Below are 24,271 nucleotides of genomic sequence, written 5' to 3' on the forward strand. Positions count from 1 at the left end.
TGAGCTAATGTGATAATAGATGGTGCTAATAAATCCTAACATTTCAATGCATTAATCTTTGTAGGAAATACATTCACAAGTTAACGCCTTTCCCAAAGAGAAAAACTGCTGTGAAAATGTAGACCCACACACACAAAAAAACATTTGGGGAAGTCAAGCTTTTTCTTATTTTATTCTATTCACTAAATGAAATAACATAAAATTTGTATTTAAATATATTTAAATATTTTTCCATCTTGACTGAACCACTCCTGCAATTTATGGAGAGGTGAGATTTTCAACCAGAGGGCCGGTTCCTGTATTTGGGCCACTACAACTATACATATACCTTGATGGAACAGAACTTCTTATTCTACATATTCAGATGCACTACATGTGAAATTATAACCCCAAAACATAATTTTACCTGGGAAAGCTAAGCATAATGCGAGTCAAATGATGGATTTTAATGTTTACCAACAACAGCTTTACTGCCCCAAATGTCAAATGACCTATGCTAGGTTGACCAAGACTTGAAGAGCCTTTACTTGCACTGTTTCCAAGCCAAATACACCATGGTTATTGAGACTGCCATGATTCCTACATAACACACACACACACACAAACATTAACACCCATACACACGCTCAGTAAAGCAAACAAAACAAACATCTCCATTAAAGTAAGAACACTCATAGCAAAAATGCTACTAGCTTTTCAATTTTCACTTAGGAGCTAAAAATGATTAAAATATGAAGCAAACTAGTCATCGATAAATTTATCCACTGGCAAATACCACATTTTCATTTATAGTGATTGTACACATGTGATATTTTCTTATTAACTACAACTAAATTCTACTGAAATAATTATTTCTGCTCTAATTTTCCAGAATGAAAACAAAGTATGGCATAAAACCCATGTTAACAGATCATGCCATTTTTTTCTCTTTCGTCTTTTTTAATGCAACTATAAAATCATTCAAATGGCTTTGGTTATAGTTATTGAAGAATTAAATAGCAAAATCTCATTTTTTTCATGTCTAGGCTCAACTAGAAATAAAGAGTTAGTGAATTATGATTCAAAAGTGTGGTTAGAAATTAATTTATAAACAATAATTGTATTCAAACAACATAGCGCATGACATATTAGTTTATAAAATGGCAAAACCAAACATTAATTCATATAACAATGAAAGCAAATGGTATAATAAACAACCATTTAATGATTCTTTATTGTTTTCTGAAGAAAAGGATTTTATTCTCCCATGATCCTACATTTAAGCACATTTCATGTTCATCTACACTGAAAGGACCTTTCTATATCGACCTAAAATTTTCTTTGACTCTTTGTCTTTTAAAAGATAGTAAAAAGTTGTAAAGACCAGTCAGTTACATTTTAGTGCAGAAATCACTTCAATACCTCATGTTTCTCTAATGTATGGCTTTTATGAAATTACCTACATCACAGTCAGAATCTTATTTCCATAAAAAACAATCACTGCATGACTACTCTGTCACGTAAAATATGCTAGAATTTTAAATTTTACGTAATCATATTTATATTACTTCATCATAGCAGCTTTTAGAGGTACACATCAAAATCAGCTCAGACTATAAAAACATTTTTACATACAAAACTTAAAAAAGGATGTCTTTCTCTTTACTTAATGTTTAAGAAGTAAATGGTCAAAGATTTTTCAATTTTTCCTTAATAATGGTTTCTTCACAAGGCATAACTTCCAAATGTCAATGCAGAGTTAACAATTTTGGTATTCTCGAAGTTACTAAAATCTTTACAGACACCTTTTCTTAAGAATAATAAAGTATGATACAGATACATAATAAGCCTTAAAAATACCTGAGAGGTCTTGCCTGGGGATTGCCTGCTTCTACATATGGATGTAAATAATCCTTTATGTAGAGATCAGCAGCACTATTAGAATGGGTGCAAATGAGAATCCTGCTGAAATAAATGGTGCAAATAAAAAGAATGATAAAACACAAAACTATTCAAGCAGTATAATACCAAAAAAAAGCAGTGGCCATCTTAACATTATACATTTCCCTCAACCTACTCAATAACCTCTAACATAAAATTCAATGATGCTTCAGAAAATTATATTACTCTTTATGCTATAAAGGAAATAAGTTCCCCCAAATTATTACTAAATCCATCACATAAAATTATTTTTTAAAAATCCAACCCTTTTGCTCTAATATATGTCATAATTCCTTAGCAGACTTGGAGTTTTGCTGGCTATTTATTTAAACGCTATCATTCTCTACATTGCCAATTTTTCTAAACAGTATGTTTTAAGAGAATTCAAATTTTAGTGCTTTGGGGTTTGAGTGTGGGTCCTTTTCTCTTTTTTATTTCTTAAAATTTTTACAAGCTGGCTTGCTAGCTCTCACTTTGCATTCACAACAAGGACCAAGGTCATGCCCTGCTAATGAGATCGGAACACACATACCACCATCTCACCTCGTCTCCTGCTGCTGGAGGATGTGCTTTACGGCCTGAGCTAGAGTGAACGTTTTGCCTGTCCCATAGGGTCCGATGATGAGAACAGGAGGCAGCTGTATTGAAAGTGGAGTTGTAATGGCCAGAACCGCCTCTTTCTGTTTTGCATTTAGTCGAGGATCCAACTGTTCATCCCATTGTCTATAGAAAATAAAAATTTCAAACAAATACAGTTTATTAATAAACAGAACATGACATACAAGTATCCTGAATTTCACTGAAACATGAAAAATACTGAAATAACATAGCATCTATAAAAACAAATGCTTATGCTAAAACTATCTTTTAGAAAATTACCCAACAGAGTTGGTATAAGTAAGATATTTTGCTATTTTCATCAAAACTCACTTTAGTTATCTTGTCTTGCTCCAAGTGCAAAAAGATTTTGATAAATAACCTATAGACATCACACACTTCTAGTCTAGTTTCTGCCAAGTCTATACATAGTAATGAAAGTGTCTCTAAAATGTAATTTCCCTGTTACATAATATCAGAAAACTTTTCTTCTGTGATAATATAGTAGTTTCTTTGCATAGTATACAAAATGCAAAAGGGAAACTGATTTTCAATTTCTAATCCACTGAAAGATATCTTAGAAAAGTTTAAAATAAAGAGAAAAGAAAAAGCCTGTATGTCCCTGTTAAGAGATATCAAACTTGTGAAGTTCTTAATTCGGAAAACAGCAGTTTTATTTTAAAAGGCCAAACGACATGAAATGTTTCTAATATTTTCACATACACAAATAATACACGTATGTCATATTTTTCAGAGTAGAGAACACCTGTCACGGTAGCACAAATGGCTGCTGTAATGAGATCCGGCTTACTAGTGTCCCTTCTATGACTTGGCTAAGTTTCGAAGATTTAAATGGACAGCAGATGCTGAAAGGGATCAAACCAAGTGGAGAATCAACAGCATTCTTTCTCACAACTACAATTAAAATACTAAATATCGCAACAACTATGGTAAAAATGATAGGGATGTGAACCAAAATAGGAAGGGTGTGTAAAGAGACTCGGAAAATTTGCACAGTGCCTACAAAATGACCCTGAAGTAGGAGGACATGGTATAGTGAAAATTCCTTCTTTATGAGGCTATTCTCTGCTTAAATCAGAAGATGGTTATTTATGGAAAATCTTCTTAACGCTTTCAGTTTTTAAAAATTATAACTAATGCTATATTAATTTCAAATAAACAACATTCTACTAAAAATGTAAAACCTCAGAAAACAAACTGGCTATATAAACATGCCATTACTTATTTTTCTGAAATTAAAATTTTTTAGGTAAAAAACAAAAGGACTGACCAATGGCACTAGACTTCCTGGAAGCCATTTACTAAAGCTCAAGCATTTCACTCCAAAGAGTTAAGCATTAATTAGCTTATTTACTCACACGTCTGCCAATTTCTAGCAATGTTCTATCTTCTATGAATGAGGATATTGCTCTAGGTAACTAACTGCTAAGTACAGATCTAAAATATGTGGCAGACACTGCGGAACAGTTACCCCCAAGCCATCCACGCACCCTTTCTACCTTTCCTCTATTAAGCCTAGGCAACTATTAATTTCCACTGCCCAGCCTCCTCTGCTGGAGACCCAACCTGGCCAATGAGATGTGCAAGAAGCTCCTCAGAAGGGCTTCTATATCCAAAGAAACAGAAACAACGCCTCAGTAGAAGAAATCCCTTTCTGCTCCTTTTGGTAAATAAAACTGCAGCAGCCATCTTATAATCAAGAAACAGGCATCAAGAAGAAAGCCAACACGCTCTATGCTGCAGTGGTCTCCAACCTTTTTGGCACCAAGGATGGGTGTTCCTATGAGAATCTAATGCCTGATGATCTGAGGTGGAGCTGAGGCGGTGATGCTAGCACTGCGGGGGGGCGACTGCAAATACAGATGAAGCTTTGCTCATTGGCCTGCCACTCACCTCCTGATGTGCAGCCCAGTTCCTAAAAGGCCACTGACGATACCAGTTCGCGGCCTGGAGGGTTAGGAACCCCTACTCTATAGGATAGAGAGAAGACGGAAACCTTGATCCTTTATGGCACTGCTGAGCCCTGGTACCAGCCCTGGACTACTTAACTCTGAGCCTCTATCTCTACATGTTAAAGCCACAGTTAGTTCAGTAAACTGTTATTTGCATCAATACCTGACCACTGTGATTCTATGATACCTGGGACCATGGTTCCTTTATCTGTACATGGAGATAATATGTGATCAGATGATTATTTTAAAAATCAAATGATGTAATGCATTCAAGTTGTTTAGAAAAATAATTGAAGTCTATGGCCATGCCACCCTGAACAAGCCTAATGTCTGATTTCAGAAGCTAAGCAGGGATGGGGCCTGGTTAGTACTTGGATGGGAGACCACCTAGGAAGACCAGGTGCTGTAGGCATAAAAAATAAAAATTAAGGGATTGTAAGATGACAAGATCCTTGCAATCTGTGAGGTCAACCACAGAAAAAGAAAAAGAAAAATAATTGAGCAATAAGTGCTCAATTAATGTAAGCTTCTATTATTATAAAATTTTCTGAAGATTTCAGGAAAATATTACTTGACCAGTACACTTTTTAAAAAGAGAAAGTTTTAAAACAACCTCTAATCTTTCAAATTCAGACACTTTAATAAACTTATGAACAGATATTAAATTATATACACAAGTATAAACCTAAAAGGTTAATGACAGATTTATAGGTATAATTCTAAAATATGTCAATATCTCTTTGTTTATGTAGCCCATTCTACTTCTCAGTTGGTTCAGTGTAAAAATGCTTCAGAGCAGATGAGAAATTTTATCAATGCTGGTCATCTCTTTAATATCTTGTCATGAATGATAAAAATTTATAGAAAGCCAATGAGTAACACAAACTGTATTTATTGTACCACCTGCTAAATAAAGGGAAGAAGATTTACAATATACATGCTGGTAAGAGTCATCTCCGATTTTCACAACTTAAAACAATATTAAGTTTCTTCAAGTTTATTCTGAATAAAATAAATGTTATTTTATGCCTGGTACCAAACTAATTCAAAGTTCTTTTTTTCCCCTGGTCTAATGCACTGTTATAATTAATTTATACACTACATGCCCAAGAATAATTTCTCATCTTCATTTATCTATCTATATTCTACCTTATTTCAGAAAAGATTTTAAATGGCTAATGATTTCTCAGTAAGTTCCCAGACCCAGATACATTTCAATTACTATTTATAATTACAGTGGTATGGAATTTCTTCCTGCTTAAAAGTTTCCTGCTATTTGACATTTTCTTAGTTAACTTTTACAGTTAACATTTGCAATTAGGGATATTTGAATATATTGCTATGTGCTATACATGTCAACTATAACTGAAAAAATTTTAATTTTTTAAACCTCATAATCTAATGAGAACAGTAGAAATGTACACAACTGACAAAAATTAATTTGAGAGAAATTATGCTTGAAAACACAAAACTGAACCTAGCACAGAGTAGGCACCCAATAAATATTTGTTGAAATAATTAAATGGAAGGATAAGGCTTATCTACTTGAAGGAGAGAGCACTTGAGCTGGACTAAATCTTAAAAGACAGATCTTCGATAAATTAATACTGGGAAAAGATTATTTCGGGGGGAGAATATCACTTACAGAAGAGACGACAGGGCTGGGGAGGGGGAAATGCAGAGTTTAACAAGTATAAAGTTTCAGTTTTGGAAGATGAAAAAGTTCTGCAGATTGACTGCACAACAATGTGAATATACTTAATACTAGTGAACTGTAAAAAATAGTTAAGATGGCAAAATGTTTATGCTATGAAGATTTTACTACAATTTTTAAAAATTTTTTAAAAGATAAGGAGGCAAATAAGAGTAGGGCAAATTAAATGAGTAATTCAATATGGTTAGAGCATGGGAATTTAGAGGGAGAAGCGGGGTGTCAAGTAGAAAAAAGTAAGAGAAATCTGAAAAGATACTGCTGGAAAACGCTGTCAATGAGACCACATAGGAGTCTGGTATTAGGCTGCTCAGATTTTATCTACGTATCAAGGAGAAGCCTTCAGAGAAGTATAAGCGATGAAGTGAAATGATTATTTTGGCAAACTAACTCTGAGAGAAATATGGCAAACTAACTCTGAGAGAAATATGTGGGTTGGACCAGAGAACAGAGACAAAGACAGCAGGATGGAAGACCAACTAAAAGGTGACTGAAATAGTCCAGCTCTAAATTACGCAGGGGCTGTAAGAATGGGGAGCCAGGGAAAGATGCAGAGAAGCTGAATCAAATGAGAACTGAGAAGATGTCACTGGATTTTCACACTTAGTAGATCACTGATTATTTTCAGGAGAGTGAAGAAGAGAAAAACAGAGATTACAGAATTAATAAATAAGAATTCTGGAAATATGTAGACTATTCCTGCTCAAGAATTTTGGCAGTAAAAAGAAGAATGGGAATAGATAGTAAGGGTAAATACAAATAAGGGGGAAATGATTTGGTTTTTGTGTTGAAAGGCATATTTTGTTTTGTTCTGTTTTTAGAACCGGAAGAAACAGAATGTGAGGGGAAGAGATAAATGCCACCTCTAGACCTGGCCCATAAAAACTTCCCCCATGATGCTCCTGTGCTCATTCTTCCCCTGTCTGCCAGCTAGATGCCAATACCCAGGGTGACCGTGGAAACCTTACTGAAGATACCAGAGTCACGCGCCATCAGAGGTAGAACAGGGCCACCCTATCGTGACTGGATTGACACAGTGATAAATAAACTTCTTTGTCTAGAGTAAATGAGATTAAACAAAAAAAAAAAAGATGAAGTGAGCTGGGCATGGGCAGGGACCAACAGAATAAAACCCGCTGAAAGGATGAAAAGAAAACTGTAGTTAGTCATGCAGGCATCACTACTGTTATTCTGGAAATGAAATAGAAGTATCGTATTTAATTACATGTAAAGATATGCCAAATAGAATTTAAACAGAAAAATATTTACACAACCATTAACTTGAGAGTAGTTTCTGAAGTAGTATCTTCTACGATACTTTCTCTACTTTGCTAAATTACAAAAATGTCTTTTATGTTCAAAAATTAACTATTTAAAACACTTTTAGAAAGGCCCTAATTTTCCCATTCAAGTTCTACTCAGAAATATTCCTAAATTGCCTGACATCATATCAAATTCAGGCTGTTGAAAAGCAACAAAACTCATTTAGACTCGGAGGAAAAGTGAAGAATAGATGATGAACCTCAAAGGTTTCATTTAAGGGTTCTTTCACTCTCCTTCCACAACTAATAAAATATCTCCTGGAGAATACAGGGAAACTTTCTTACAAAAGAATGCTTGAGTTATCTGATACAGATATTTAATTGAACATTAACGTAATTTCCTTTACCGAGCTATCGCCTTTTTGTACCTGTTGGGACTCCACGGTATAGTTGGAGTCATGGTGATGTCTGGAAATAAAACCTCATTGTCCTTGATCCTGTCTAGCGCATAATGCATTTCACAGAGGGGTAATCGATTCAGCTGAAACTGAAGTTCAACCTGGAACACAAAATAAACATTTTTTGAAAAAGCATGAAAGTAAACATCAACACTTGCAGCTCACTAAAATACTCTATGGAGATAATCTTTTAGGGGGACCAAGTTTAGAGATTCTTTTAAAGTAGAATAGTATTCTAATAACAATTATTATGGCTAAATACTCACTTTATTTAGTGCCAGGCACTGCAATAAGCACTTTCCATAGATTATCTTATTTAATAAGTCGATGATGTATATACTATTAACTTTGTTTTACACCAAAGAAACTGAAGCACTTGTAAATCACTTAATCTCTAGATAAAGGGTATCTGATTCCACCATTCCTATGAAGAATATATTTGAGAAAAATCAAAACCATCTCTTGAGTGATAAAAACCAGCCCGAAGACATCAATTTACTATGAATGAATACTATTCACCATTTTATGTTTGGAAAAAAAAAAAAAAGGATTAGCTTTCCAGTTAAATATGGCAGACTGAACACACAGTTCACCTGAGAATCCATAAAGACAGAGAACAGAAGCAGATACAACTTCAGATGAGAATTGTCCCAGGATAAAACTTAATTCTTTTAATCTGTTTTTCCATTGCTGATTTAAGACTCTAATCGGAAAGTGTGACCTTGTGTAAAATTGGAACATTTTAGATGATACTTCCATTAAATAGAATCCTCTTTCTCTGAGAGTTACCAGAGGTTCAGTTCTCCACCCATCAGTATAATACTTCAAAAACAACTGCACTTCTGGGTATGGCAGAGGAAGAAAAACCAAAACAGAAGAGTATCAGCTGACGAGGAGCATGCTGCCACACTCAGAACATACCTGTGTGTCATAATCAGGCCGAAGATTAAGTTCTTCACAGCATTCCCTGGATATCCTTAAAAATATATATTCTTTTGTTTTTTCTTCAATAGTAGCTTCATAAACCTTCTCTTTGGTTCCCTGGGTCTGTACTAACTTCTCTTTAGGGACTGGTAATAAATAAACAGCATTGACTTTGGTCATCACCAGCCGTCCAGCCAAAGTATCTTCAGAAAGTGTTTCCGTAAGCTTAAAGCGACCAAAGAGTTGTCCATTCTGAGCATACTTCGCACCTCCAGAAACTCCAGTGAGCATGAAGCTTGCTAGAATCTGCAACTGCACTTTAAGGTTGAATCTAAATCAGAAGTAGGAAATGCGTTTGAATGTTTTACATCAAAAACTTAACAGAAAGAATAAAACAAAATAAATCGAATATAAAGGTACAAAAAGTTAAAATTTCATTATCAATTTCACTCCACTGGGCTACAAACTACATAATCTGTCTGTCTGCCTTTAGTCTAAGATGGAGACAACAAAATTGCTCTTAAAGTGAATAAACTTCCACATAACAACAAGATACATATTTAACTGTGTTGAAAAATATACACACCTCTTTGTAGTCTTAGCATTTAAAAAGAAGCTAAGTATAATTTTCTAATAGTGAAATATTGTGTAATTAATATGAAAGTCTGCTGACCACTATGATGTACACCTGAAACTAATATAAAAAAATACTGAATGCCAACTCTAACTGAAAATAAAAAAAAAAAAACTGAAAATTAAAAAAAATATTTTTAATTAAAAAAACAATCTGTTTGAACACACCTTTGGGACAACTAAGACTTTAAAATCACCTAGAACCAGAAAAAAACGCACTGCACTGAAACCACAGTGGGTTTTTATTAAACTGATGCTCCCTAAGCAGATTTTACCAAAAGATGCTAACCATACAATACTATTAATGAATAATATCCAAAAAAATTTTTGTTCATGACTACAAGAGAAGTTAAAAGCTATCTTATTAAACAATGGTTGGTGCACTAACTCACACTTCCATGTGTACAAGTGAGCATGAGAGGGAACACGTGTGCGAAAGAAGCACAGAGAATCAAGATTAATTTACACAGTCAAGTAATATGAAGTGAAAGAAACATTTAAACTAATCCACAGCTCTTCTCCTTTGTCATTCTACAATGGTGCTACAGGAGTGAAGACAAAGTGGTAAGGATGAGAACATTTTGTACTTTTTCTCAGAAAGTTTAAAATTTTTGAATAAAAAAATTAAATTGTTTTAAAATCTACATATCCATTTGTAGAAAAGGCTACTTCTTAATGGTACTATTGAACTGTTTTCTTTTCAGATCTTCTTTTGTATGCATCATGTCAAGAATGTCTTATAAATTCTTAAGGAAAAAGAAAGAAACCTTTTTTTAAACATTAATTTCTTTAATAAAAACATTTATGTTGTTACAATACTGGGAAACCAAATATAATTTAAACTCTATATTAAAATTTTGAATGTCTATGTATATACTTTAAAATTATAAAATTATAAAAAAATAAAATTACAAAATTATAAGGACAGAAATATTTTTATGAAAATATTTACAAAAAATAACACATCTGAATAGCTATTTATGCATGTAATATGTCATAAGAGTTTACAAGCTCCATTGGTAATTTAAATATTGGTAATTTAAATAGGCAGTATTTGCCTAATATACTTACACATTTCATATTTGCCTCATATATATGAAATTATTAAAAGTCGCATTATACTGTATTTCCCTCATTCTCTAAGCACATTTGACTAGATCCAAACTAGAAAAGTAGGATGGTAATTTAAAGAAATACAGATTAAATGTTATCTAGTTATATTTGACTCTTTAAAAAGGGAATGTGCGCTAAGAATTTATATAAAAATAAATCTAAAAATGAAAATGAAACATAAAAGTATACTACACTCCCCAGTTTACATGTAATCTATGTTTACTTGCTTTTTTAAAATAAAATATATCCTTTTAAAAAGAACGAGTCACCATAAAAAATAAATTTAAAAAATAAGATAAAATAATTAAAATAAAAAGAACAGGAACCCTTACATTATTTATGCTTTCTCAAAGTTAAAACTTTCCCAGAGCAAAGAAATTTCTTACAGTGTATTCTTGATTCATAAATTACCACTTTGTTGCTAAAGCTGATGTAGTTTTCTAACCTTTTTTTTTTTTTTTTGCAACCATGCTCCTTATTCTTTAAACTCTTTCACAGATTTCTGGAAGGTCATACTCTCCCAGTTTTCTTCCTATCTTCCCAGATGCTCCTCCATCTTCCATCCAAGCATCATCCACCTTTGAAAAGCTGCATCCTGCCCTCTTCTTACTCTGTAATTCTCACTACGTGAGGCTGCCCTCTCCTAGATCCCTCAGCTCAGGGCTGTAAACCCAACTGTCAAACAGACATCTTGGTTCATATGCTCTTCAAACTCAGTACGAGCAGAAGAGAGTCACCATCTGACCTCTCCACATATCACCCAAACCAATCCTCTCCTGTATTATACAACTTAAGAGCACCATCATCCACCTCAGTGTCCAAGACAGAAACCAAGTAATCCTTGACCCTGCCTCTCACCAACCTTCATTCCTCCCATCATACAATCACCAGGCCCTCTTAGTTCCTCCTTTTTTGAATTCATCTGCATCTCAACATTTTTTACTTGGATTACTGTAACGCCTAACATGACTTCGTACTTCAAATCTGTTCTCTGAACTACCACCACCAGAGGGTCTTTGTAAAATGCGAGTCTGATGATAAGCAGACAAGTACAGCTTTCTCACCACCCACCCCACCACACGTGTGCCTCTCATTACAATTATGATGGCAAACTGTAGCTTCCCCCAAAACTCTACGTTCTTATTCTCATATCCTGTTTCCTTTAACTGAATACCTTTGTCTTATTTCTTACCTGCCAATTTTACCAGTTTTTCAAAATTTAGCTTAAATACCATGTGGTCCCGAAAGAAGACTTGATTCCTTCCTTTACTTGACCATCCTCCGGCTCCCCACTAATGTGGGGCAGGTGCCTCTCCATGGGGCCCTTGTGCATTCCTCTCTCGCAGTGCTAATCACATTGCATTATAACTCTATATTTATAGGTCTGTCTCCCCATACGAACTTTTGGGGAACAAAGAAATATGTTTGCCTTAGAATCAGCAGTGACTAGCCTAGAACTTAACACTTTTAAATACTCAATAAAATTTGTCCTTTCAATTAACTTTATATTTTTGTAATAATCTGAATTTTTCAAGGTACCATATTCCCATTTCGACTACTTTATATTATCCCCTAACAAATCTGTGAAATCTTGTAATATTTTCTTAACTAACATGGGCAATATATTGTTTTACTGTTAATATCTGTTTTAGAATCTGCCATCCCAAAACACCTGATCACAATTTAGCAGCCATGCAAAATTAATCTCACAGTTTTAAAGCAATAAGAGAATCCTCTTGTGACATTTAGCTATGTCTTGCAACAAAACTCTTGAGGTAAAAACATTAGGAAATACAAAATACAGCTTTTCCCATAGAAAATTTATCATATGTTCAAGATGCAGAAATTACAGACTTTCTAATAGAAGTTAGTTATTGATATTTAATTTTTCTAAAATAAGCTAAAACTAAATTACATTAGTAAGCTTTCTAAAGTATTTAAAATACGTATTTTTAAGATTTAATAATTCTGAAATACCCAAAATACAAAATATGTCCTACAATTAACAAAGATATTTCTTAAGAAAAAGAAAAACCATCTTCCCATTGTTACATGCCACATGTGAAATCAGCATTACAGCTTACATAATTCCTAACCTTTTGGGGAATGACAGGATAACAGCCAACCAAATTTCCAAAAAATTTAAAACCACATTTGTACTAAAAGAAATATGGCTCTATCAATCTTAGTAATAGTTATATCTCTTGAGTATAACCTTAAAAATTTTCAAAGCTATACAGTGAATTTCACTTCATATAATTTTTGATTATATGAACAACAAGAAAAACCAACCCAGGTAATAAGCCAATCCCTGGGTTTACTGAGGCGAGAAACAGAACCAAGGTATAACCAAAAGAGGCCTTGCCCACCTTAATGATGAAATGCACATTCACACACCAGGCCTTTCATGCCAGCTGTCCGCTTTGAGAAGCCGCAACCCGATTAGGCATGCCACTACACAGTCTAATGGACACGACAGCTTCAGCCAAAGTCAATTTCTTTTGAAAATGTATATCTTAGAATCAAGTACACGTCACTTCAAGGCAGAATCGTTGAATGCATATCAATATGCAGTTGAGGACGAGAAGTTTAAAAAAAAATACCCTAAAAGAACTGAAAAGCATTTTCTAAAACTTAAATAAAATGCAATGTTATCCTTACCACCTCCATGCATCTCACATTAAAAATGAACATAAAGAGAAATCTTACTTTCTGGACTGCTTTGAAAAATCATCTCTTAAAAAAGAAAAGATAAACTTGATTACTAAATCCAACCTCAAGGCAAAATATATTTTGTCTAAACCTCAGAGGCTACATTCAATCTATTTTCAAGGAAGGAATGCCAAGGCGACCATGTAAAAGTATAGTCCAATCCTTACAATTAAATTGTAAGAAATCAGTAAGAATTCCCTTGATACTACAGTCACAATTGTAATATTTCGCTTAAATTGTCAAAGATCACAAATTATAAACACATTCTCTGGACCTAGGGAAATATCCTATCAATTGTGTGCTAAGTCTAACTACGAAGTCTCAAAAAGGCAAATTTCAGTGCATTCAGAATACATTATTACTGTCATTACACATAAACGTCATTTACCCATATAGCTGTCTTCTGATTTTAAAATAGTTCTCACTGCACCACAAAACATTCCTCACCATTCTAAAGGTGACTTAGTCTCACTTTTGCTTCAACAGACAAGCAAAATGACCCAACTGGACAAAGTGGAGCATTACCCAAGAGCCGAATCCAACTTCGGCCTGCTTTTGTATAGCCCTTGACTAACAGTGGTTTTTACAAAAACAGAAAACAAAACATAACAAAGAAAATATTCAACAAAGCCTGTATAAAGTCCACAAAGCCTGAAATATTTACTCTCCATCCATTTACAGAAAGAGTGTGCTAATCCCCCACCACAGCACAGTTTACTAGCTGCGCACGGACCTCCCCGAAATCCATTTTTAAACCATATCTCAGTTGTGTTATCTGTGCTTAAAGAATTTATCAAATGTGAATTCAAGCCACCATTAAAATGCACCATAAATATTAATTTTAAAGGGTAAAGGAGAAAACAGAAAATACACTTTTTTAAGCAATGTGTGAAACTTTGTCAAAGACTTTAAAAATCCTTACAATTTATATCTGTACTTTGTCCCTTGTCTATCTGTTTGCAGATGCCCTCCCTCTGAGAACTCCATCTCATAACTAACAGGATTTGCTTTTTTGTATGTGCACCGGTTCTGTATTGTACTTCACAAAATTTTACAAGCCTGCCAAATGCAGAAGGGTAATTTACCAGCCTTCACATCCAGGGTTACCTTTGGGTGAGAGAGAATCACTGGAAATTTTCCAAAATTCTCTGACACAGTAACTATCTACTTGTCACTTTAGACATATAGCAAAAAAATTTTCATTTCTATCTTTAAGATCCTTCAAAACTCTTGTGTAGTTAGCATATATAACATATCAAAAGTGATCCTTACAGATTTATATTCAACTTGTAAATATCCCTATTTGAGTCGACAACCATGATCTAATTTTAAAGATTAAAAAAATAGAAAAAGCTCAGATGTTCCTATAAAAAGACTATACACTATCTACCACACTGTGCACATTGTCTTAACCATAATCATTTTTTTTCATATCTAAGGGCAATTCTACACCACGATCATCAAGTGTTACATAAGGGTTACACATTAGTAATGTGTTGGTTCCTTTCTATTTCTTCGTTTGTTTTTGATGATTATAATAGCAATTTATTGTCATTGTAGAATATTTCAAAAATAGAGAAAACTGTTATATATTAGAATATAAAAATCATCTGTTAATTCCACCAACCAGAACACTTTGCTTTAACTCTTTCCAATACTTTTATATACAAATATATTCATATGTGTGTGCATTATTTACAGTAAATAGTTTTACAACTAGTATTTCTCCCTTAATATTATATCATAACCATCTTCACTGTATTAAAAATTCTTCAAGAACATTATCTCAGTAGTTATATAAGTTTGCTTATATGGCTATATCATAATTTACCTAACTTATTCTTCACTACTCTTTGAGAGACATTTGCATACAGACATCTTAATCTTCACCTCTGATTGTTTCTTCAGGACGATCCCTCATAAACAGAATCACTTCACCAAAAAGTTTAACTTTTCCAAAGACCCTCAATACAAACTTGCAAATGGCCCCCCAGAAATAACTTACCAACTGAGTTTGCCACCAGTGCTCATTTCACATTGCAATTTTTAAGCTCCTCTTATCATTGGCTTTAGAAGCCTTTGCAAGGTGCTCTCAGAGTGAACTTTCATCCTCTTACGTTTCTTGATCAGAATCTGACCTCAATTTTTTAGCATTTATTTTTTTCATTCAGACAAATTTATATTTTTAAAATAGTATTTTTAAAACAATAATCCATAAACTTACTAGTATTTAGTTATAAGTTCTAAAGTAATGTATATGGAATAATTTATAAATGTTAACAAAATATTAAATATAATTTATAATTTTTTGTGAATTTCTGGTTATCGTACTCCAAAATGGTCTCTAAGATTCTGAGAGGCTTTTAAGCTCTGTTTCACCCCAATATTTATGATATGTCATACTGTTCTTTTCTAAGGAAAAGGAAACTCTCATAATGTAAATAAAATGCACACGTAACATTACTCTTAATGACATGATACAAACCATTGTCCTTGTTATTTAATAACCGACCATTTCACTAGAACTGTCTATGGACATAATCGATAAGTCTGGTAAGAGATTATCAATGGGCCATGATTTAAAGTCTTAATGAAAAATACATTCTAGCTGACTTTGTAAATCTTACATGTATTTCATTTAAACACTTTCCAAAAGCTAGATCATGTTTAATCTAGAAACAGAATAACACAAGGCAGCTTTAAGTTTTCTCTTTTCCTTTTCTGAATATGTCCTTCGATGGAGTGTTCAGTGTCAATAATATTAATAAGGTACCAAAAAGGCAGCTCAGAAAAAAAAAAATGTTGGTTAGGCTGTATTTAAGGGAAAATTACTAATAAAAATGTGTTAATGCCTCATAACTGTGGTTCAATTTTTAAGGCTCATTCCATTTTATCTAAAAAGTAGATAGAATGCTACTACCAAATATAACAACTATTTCATTAACATCTTTTACTCATACTTTGATTTCTGAGATTACTTTTCCTAGAATGATTAACATAAGGTTTTGATTTAAACACTTTTGATTTAACCTGTGAGATATGAATAAAATGTAAAACACATGAAAGCATTTATAAACTCCTATAAAGGTATTTTATCATTATCAAAGTTTCCCAGAAGATTTAAATCATTTCATTCTTAAAATTACTTTCCAAAATATGTGATCTTTCAGTTTTTGTACATTTATTAAACACATATCTGCTGAGTGCTCACTCTGCCAGGAGGAGCAGAAACCACATGTTTACACGCCCAGCACCTGGCATGTGTTGGGGAACTGACACTACGTACTGCACACTAGGGCTACCAAGATGAGCCAGACACGGTTCCTGCCTTCAGAAGGTGATATAAAGCTACTGAATGACAACCACTTTTCCACCTCACATAGGCATACCTCCATTTTAAAAATGAAAAATACCATCCAAAGGGGAGATTAACCCCAAAAAAAATGTTTCTAACGTAACTTACTTGCTGACTTCTTTATACTGGGCTATCTCCTCAATATAAAGAAGGTCATGCAACCGTGACTGATAGTTGGTCTTGGTCAATGATTTGTCTAAAACGGACTGGGTAAATAGCTGGTCAGCAGAGAGAGGAATTTGGTATCTGATAAGAAGGCTCTTCTCCAAATCAGTAGTTTCATTAGGTTCAAAATCTATAATAGTCTTAGAAGAAGAATCCCAACGCTTAGCTGTGGTTACTAGCTGTTGTTTTGCATGCATCAGGTATTCAAGATCTAGATGGAAACAAAAAAGACATTTATAAAGGAACACAGCATTAAAATTCTCAAATAATACATTAAACATTTTGGTAAGAGAGTATTATATGCCAGAGCTAAAATTCTTAAAACAGAACAATATAAAGCTCATTTAACAGAGTATTTTCCACATATCAGAAATATTTTTTTTGTCTAGCTTATTTAACAAAATAATATATATAGGAACCCATGTAAAAAATATGTTTTACATCAGGCTAGGACATACCAGAAATAGTTATTAACATTTTAAAAATACAGATTAATATTTAGAACTCAACTCTTCAGTCAAGAGAAATCTGATCTGCATGAAGAAGACATGATAAATTCCTCATAAGACAAAGTCTATCAGGTGACAATCACTTTCTCTCACTACCAATACCTGCCCCATCACAGAAAGAGAAGATCAGAAAATTGTGAAAAGTTAAATCTTTTCTTGTGTGGTAAAGCACAATGAAATTCTCTGAAAGCCAACTTATGACAAACACAAATCTTTGAGAAAGTAGTCATGAAAAACTGCTAATTCTGCAATAAAACATAATATGATATACCATTCAAATGCCATTTTAGAAAAATCCAGTTTGGCCTCAGTTAAATTATACTGTAAGTAGGGCACGGTGTCAAAATGAATGACTGTTCAAGTTATGACATCTCTGAAAAAAAATGTAGCATAATACCAGCACCGTGAAATACATCATTAAGAAATTCTGAGCACTGGGTAGGCTCACTCTATCTGCAGTGCATAATACTTTTCTATTGGGTGGAACATACATACTCCTATAAATATGAAACTTAACCAAGAGAAAAAAAGTTGCTTAACTGACCAATCAGACCAAGATCCAATTTTAATATAACGTAATTGGAAAGATGATTTCACAACTCATTATGATTTTTGGAAGAAATAATAAAAAGTTTAAACAGAGATCAGTTAGCCTCCAAAACACAATGACAAGTTATCCTGTGCTCTTTGAAATAAGAACATAATGCAAAATTGCCATGTTTTGCTTAGTGATTTTGCTACATTTAAAAGTTATATATAAACTATAAAAATGATCATAAATATAGTCATCCACCAAGAGAAATTTTTCAATATTAGAAAATAGCTTATCCTAGTATCTTAATAAAGATTAAAATGTAAAGGGTCTAATTTAAATGTAAAAATGTAATAAAAAGAAAAAAAAGTAAAAGCCCTAATTTCTAACCTTTGCTCCTTGAAAGGCATTTGTAAAAGCTAGTTCTATTATTTCTCAAATGGCAATATAAACACAACTAAAGTCATCAAGCTATAAAATTTGCATTTTTTAAATACTCTGGATGAGATGATGACCATCTGTTTTTGCAATAGCCTCACAATACTGCTGACCTTTGAACAAGAGTATGAACTATGGTGGGTCCACTTATACATGGATTTTTTTCAATAAATACTATAAATGTATTTTCCTTATGATTTTCCAAATAATATTTTCTTTAATTACTTTATTATAAGAATACAGTATGTAATACATATATAAAATATGTGTTAATCAACTATTTGTTTTCAGTAAGGCTTCTGGTCAATAGGCCACTATTGATATAGTTAAGTATTGGGATAACCAAAAGTTATACTCGAATTTTCAACTGCACAGGGAGCTGGTGCCCCTAACCCGAGTTGTTCAAAGGTCAACTGTAGAATTTTCATAAAGTAAACTAATCACGTTTTCTTCCCAAATCACTCTAAAATTAGGCCCTGCCTATTCATTCCCTAGATCATAGCTACGAAAAACTATTTAAATTATACAAATACCCACATTGCTAAAATAGATTATACCATCACTAAAAATCAGAAGGTAATTATTAAAATAGCAAGAATGCACAAAATTTTCTTAATGCAAAAGTCAAAAAGAGAAACAACAAGGGTGCCGTAACAAATCAAATAACCAGCTCTTTTAAAAAAATTTTTTAAACTAAGTTCTATGTAATATTGAAGAATATATTTACTATAATAAAAGAATGTCTTAACTACTCTTTGGGGTGGGGGAATGATATTTCACAATTTTACTTTAAATAAGAAGTTGATTCAGACAATATTACATTCACATCCTTTAAAAAGTCACTAGTTAGTCCTGACTGATATTCAGGTAACTGGAATAATAACAGACTTAAAACAGTATAGCTTTCCTTTAAAAAAAGCTTTTTGTAATATCTATTTAATATGCAAAGCAGATTATACAGAAAGTCATCCTACTCTGGGCTAGAAGTATTCTAGCCTAGCTTTTGGGGAAAACTGTCATGAGAAAAATTTTTTTTCTCATTTTCTATGTAGTGCCATGATTCTCATCCTGATTTTATAAAATTCTTAAAATTAGTGTCTTCAAGCAGGTAGCACAATAATTTCCAAACTATTCCCAATGTTAAATTTTACTCCATTTATTTTTTTAAAGACTATAAACAGTACAAGGGAAGGGAAAGCTGAGGAAGTAGAAAGAAAAATCTTGTTAAATATCCATGTGTGCCAGCATCAAAAAGTCTACAAACTACTGATCTCAATCGTTAACTCAGATGTCAAAACCAAACTGTGGCCAGTGGCTACTAAGAATACAGAGTTTGCAAAAACCACCTGTTTCCCTGCTTCATCTGAACTTGAAACAAACTTCTGCCTCCAATCCTTTCACTTGCAAGAAGCAGTTTATTAAACCAGGTTAATTATCCACCTAACGTACAGTGTTTAAAGGTCATTAGGTCTTAAGGGGCCTTTCTAAATAGAAGAGGGAGATGACACTCTGCCATGGGGAGGGGACATGACTACTGCTGGGGCTCACGTCATCCCTGTGATGGCACATGCGTATCTGCTAACATCTAACCCAGACACCTACTAGCCTGAGCCAGTGCATCCTGGTACAACTTTTCTTCAACCTAGATTAGGCTAAAATGAAAAACACTCTGGAAAGATGAAAAGTAAACAAGTTAGGGTCAATATTCATAAAAGCACATAGGGAGAGTTTAACAGTGACTTATTAACCAATTCTTGTAATAATAAATCCAAAAGCAAACCTGACAGAAATTATACACCTATGGAATTTGTTACCCTGAGGTGTGGAAGGTAGAACCTATAAATATATTTTAAGAGAAATTCATAAGGAAAAAAAAGATAATTAGAATATACTTAATTTTTTGAAGATAACATAAGGGACGAGCTGCTGTCAAAAATAGAATTCGAGGTTGGAATAACTAGTCTGACACAAGATACGCTTCCCCTGCCCTCTGATTACTGAGAATAGCAGTGCTCTCATTTCAGCCACATAGTCAGTATTCTAATAAAGCATCCAAAGGGTTGGTTTATTTTGTCTCAAAGTATGTAGTACAGCAGACTTGAAAATCATTCTTAACAGGACCTGGAGAGTGGATAAGAAGAAAGTAAGGAGAAAAAAAAAAAATCCAGTGGTCTACGTACCCAGCACAAGGGCTGACACAAAAGAGGCACGCAATAAATGCATGTTAAATATGGAATTTATTAAAACAGCTATATTTATCTAGGGCGTAAAAAGAATAAGCTGAACTGATTCCCAATTCCAAAATCAGATATCACATTCTTATCCTTAGAAAACATTTTGGTCTGTGGCTTTACAAGTCTTGACTGCCCAAATTAATGATAAAATAAAGTCCAAAAGTAATCCCAAACTACCATTTCAGTTATCCATTTGATCATTCCTTTCACCACAACTGCTATCGACAAGCAAGATGAACACCTCTCAGCTCTTCCATGTTGTCTGGCCCTATCTCCCCTCTCTTAGCAAGGCTAATAGCAAGGCTACTAAAAAGAGAAAACAGGAGAGAAGTACCTCATACTTTTTACATGCTTCCACTCAGGTACATTTATCTTTCATTGACAAATAAACCATTTTTAAATTTATTTTTCTATTACTTTTCTGATCACATTTTAAATATTATTTTATATGCATATAACGTGTCCTTAATTTACTAACTACTTTGGCAACTGGCAATCATTTTTAAATCATACTAAATTTTAATGTTGAGATATGCTGCTAGACTCGAAGTAGTGAAATATGTAATATCAAGTTATCAAATTTAAATATAAGAATTTTAAACATGTAGCTTTCAGATCATCAAAACAATACCAAATCAAAATCTTTCATTAGTCAAAGTTATGATATGAAGTGCATAATGCAGTTTGTTTACTAAGCAGGGAGAAAATTCACTAACTTCTTTCTTTTGTAGATGTCTTTTAAAAATGTGTTTTACCGCACATTTTGAGAGGCACATCTTTAATCCAAAAAAATTGTTTAGTACATACAGTATCATTTTCTGAACCTGAATCTCACCAACAAGAAGAAAACACTGAAAAAAGCAAAGTTGAAGTTATACATATTTCTCGAACAGTTTGCAGCACTGCCATATAATGATGAGTTGAGAAAAAAAATCATTCATGACCTGCAAATTGAAAAGGTTCGGATACTTTAGATATCATAAAAATAACATTTTAAAAGTGGGGTTTTTTTTCCGATTCAAATGTGAATCGACTAACGTAAGATTTTTAATTCAATAATGAAAAATAAATTAGAGAAAGAAATGTCTGCTATGCAATTTCATTTTAAGTTTCAAGGAGTGATGCACTAATGTAATGAAGTTCCATGATCAAATCAGTTTGACAGAGACTGAGCCTTTAATTACTGAGGTGCACTGTGAATCTCTACCAGGGAAATAAAGCATGCATCACTTCCAAATGTATTTGGACATGGAACCCTTTACCTATTATTAATATAATACCTAATTAATTTATGTGGAACACAGTTTTGGAAACATTGAGCTAATAGATGATCCACCATGGTCCAAATTTATAACTTTATGGAAGAGAAATATATGTTCCCGGCATTCTTTTAAGGACAAAAACTTACCTAAAAAGGAACAATCAAGTGTAAGATGCGATAAAGATACTTTCTATCCAAATTCTAGTTTCGAACCACCATTACATTTCTTTGTGTATGTAGAAACCAAATTATATTAAGATATAATTTACAATATTATCAAAACTGTATGGAAACATGATAAAGCCCAGATTGAATTCAATTCCCCAATTCCCAACTGTACTTGGAATGACACTTTTCTACTAATTCTAAACCAAGGAAGATCAAACGATGAACTGGCTGAGGCTAGAGGTGAAGGTAGCCAGACTGACACATTGTCACCAATTTAATGAAGAAGTTCTCTTCCTCTCAATGTCTCTGAATGTTATCCACACAAGTATTTCAGGAAAAGATACAAATGAGAAACTGACATTTCACATTTTTATTGTTTCAGAATGTTTTATAAAATTGTGATTTCACATAAATCTTTTCCTCTCAATTTTTTTGCTGACAAGAACTCTGCTATAAAAAAAACCTAACTAGCATTAAGAAAGAAGCAGGAAACAAACATTATACTTTTTACATCCTGCTTTAATTTTTCCAAAATTCTGTTGGGACTCTGTACACAGTCACACTGAAACAAATATAGTCACACAAAAAAGCTTAAGAACTTAACAAAAATATCAAGATATCCAATGACATCAATTTTAAGAGTAGAGAAAATACCAAAGAGCTAAAAATTAGCACAACAGGTCAGTTTAACAATGACAAAATAGTCAACCGAATGTCATCTAGCTTGCCTAAACCTAGATTTGTTTTCTTTTTTACATTTATAATTTCATATCATAAGATACATTTTGTACATTTTATATTGTGTTCTTGTGCTATTTATTTTTCCTGTCCTTGAAAAACAAATTTTACTACATGCAACTGTTTGAATGTTTCAAATTAGTTCAAGAAAATGCTTGTTTTCAATTATTTTCTATAATATAACCATACAGAAGTAAAACCTTATTTAAAAGAAAATAGGCAAAGATATCAAACTATAAAGAGGTTACTGGTGGTTTTTATAAAATAGTATTATAAAAAAGGATGAGGGTATATTATAGTATTGGTTACAAATTGGGAGGATATCTTTGTCTATATTAATTTCCTCTATCATATCTGAATGAAATATAACACTTCAAACTGATACATTATAAACATTAAAAATGAGATTCTTTATTTCTTCCAGTTACCACTCTCAACTCATCAGTCACTTCTTTGGACAGCTTCTCTTCCACCGCCTATACTGCAATCTCTTGCCAAGATCTGTAGGTGCTGCGGCCTTAATGACTTAGTTCTTCGTTTCTGCTTTTTAGTCTGTCTGCTAACACCCTAGTCTCAGTCCTCATTTAAAAAAAAAAAAAAAAAATTCCTCCTTCTCTCTTTCCTACTTTCTTCATCCTGTTTGTAAGCCAGAAATTATCCTAATCATGTCTAATGATAAAAATAATAGCTACTATTTACTAAATACCTACTATATGCCAGATACTATGCAAGGTTTGTTTATTTCTAGTACTCACGATAATCCTCTAAGACAGGTATTACTAGCTCCATTTTACAGATGTTTCCACATGAAGCTCAGAGATGTTAAGTACTCTGCCCAGGGTCACACAGTTAATAAGGAGAGTATCAGGATTCGAAGCCAGTTTTATTTCACTCTAAAGTCTGTCCACTACTCTTTTTCTCCACTAGAAAAGTAGACCATATCTCAGGCGAAAGTAGCCCAAGTCCCCTCAATTTCTTAGGCCTATGAGGGTGCCCTGGAATCCTCTTCATCGCCACCTTCTCTTATTATCATCTATTTTAACAGTATCATTTTCTCTTACTTTTTACTGCAGACATTTAGCACTGCATATTATTAATTAAATAGGCTTTTATTAACTAGTACAAATTCTTGACAACACTTATGAACTATTCCTATAAAAAATGAATCATAAGTTACAAATCACCAATCTAAAAGCAAACTTTTAAAATACAACACACGTGTAAGCCAAGAGCATCTTTTCGGAGTTCTATTTGAGAGGAGAGGATGCATGTTGGTCTCATGTTGGTCTCTGTCATATAAATCTCCTTATGATTGAAAAAGGGTGCTTCCTAGTTCTCAAAGTTCTAGTCTCTAAAAGCAACTTAATAGTACAGGGATAGACAAAGCAGGGCAGCCGAGACAAATCCAGCCTGCTGTTGTTTTTGAAAATAAAGTTTTATTGGAACACAGCAATGCCCACTCATTTACATTGTCCACGGCCGCTTTCTCACTACAATGCAGAGTTGAGTAATTGCAACAGCCCTGTGACACAGAAAGTATTTATTATCTGGCCCTTTACAGAAAAAAT

The 24,271-nt window shown here is 33.2% G+C and overlaps 1 protein-coding gene and 1 pseudogene across 17 annotated transcripts in view; one reads left to right on the top strand and one right to left on the bottom strand.

Annotated features, from left to right (window-relative positions):
- The window catches only part of HELZ (helicase with zinc finger), a 132,847-nt gene that overhangs the window by 64,938 nt on the left and 43,638 nt on the right, over positions 1-24,271 (bottom strand). For 12 of the 17 annotated variants that reach the window (XM_039859540.1, XM_039859541.1, XM_039859542.1 and 9 more), the window contains 5 exons: positions 16,767-17,034; positions 8,843-9,176; positions 7,871-8,022; positions 2,464-2,643; positions 1,840-1,944 (listed from right to left, as the gene is read on the bottom strand). In XM_039859540.1, coding sequence (XP_039715474.1) covers positions 1,840-1,944; positions 2,464-2,643; positions 7,871-8,022; positions 8,843-9,176; positions 16,767-17,034 — 1,039 coding nt within the window. The remainder of the gene's footprint in view (positions 1-1,839; positions 1,945-2,463; positions 2,644-7,870; positions 8,023-8,842; positions 9,177-16,766; positions 17,035-24,271) is intronic. The other 5 variants (XM_039859551.1, XM_039859550.1, XM_039859549.1 and 2 more) reach the window with 3 other exon arrangements.
- LOC120600471 (uncharacterized) lies at positions 4,786-4,902 on the top strand (annotated as a pseudogene).

Source organism: Pteropus medius, unplaced genomic scaffold, assembly GCF_902729225.1.
Source record: "Pteropus medius unplaced genomic scaffold, Ma_sr-lr_union100, whole genome shotgun sequence".
NCBI classification, from domain to species: Eukaryota; Metazoa; Chordata; class Mammalia; order Chiroptera; family Pteropodidae; genus Pteropus; species Pteropus medius.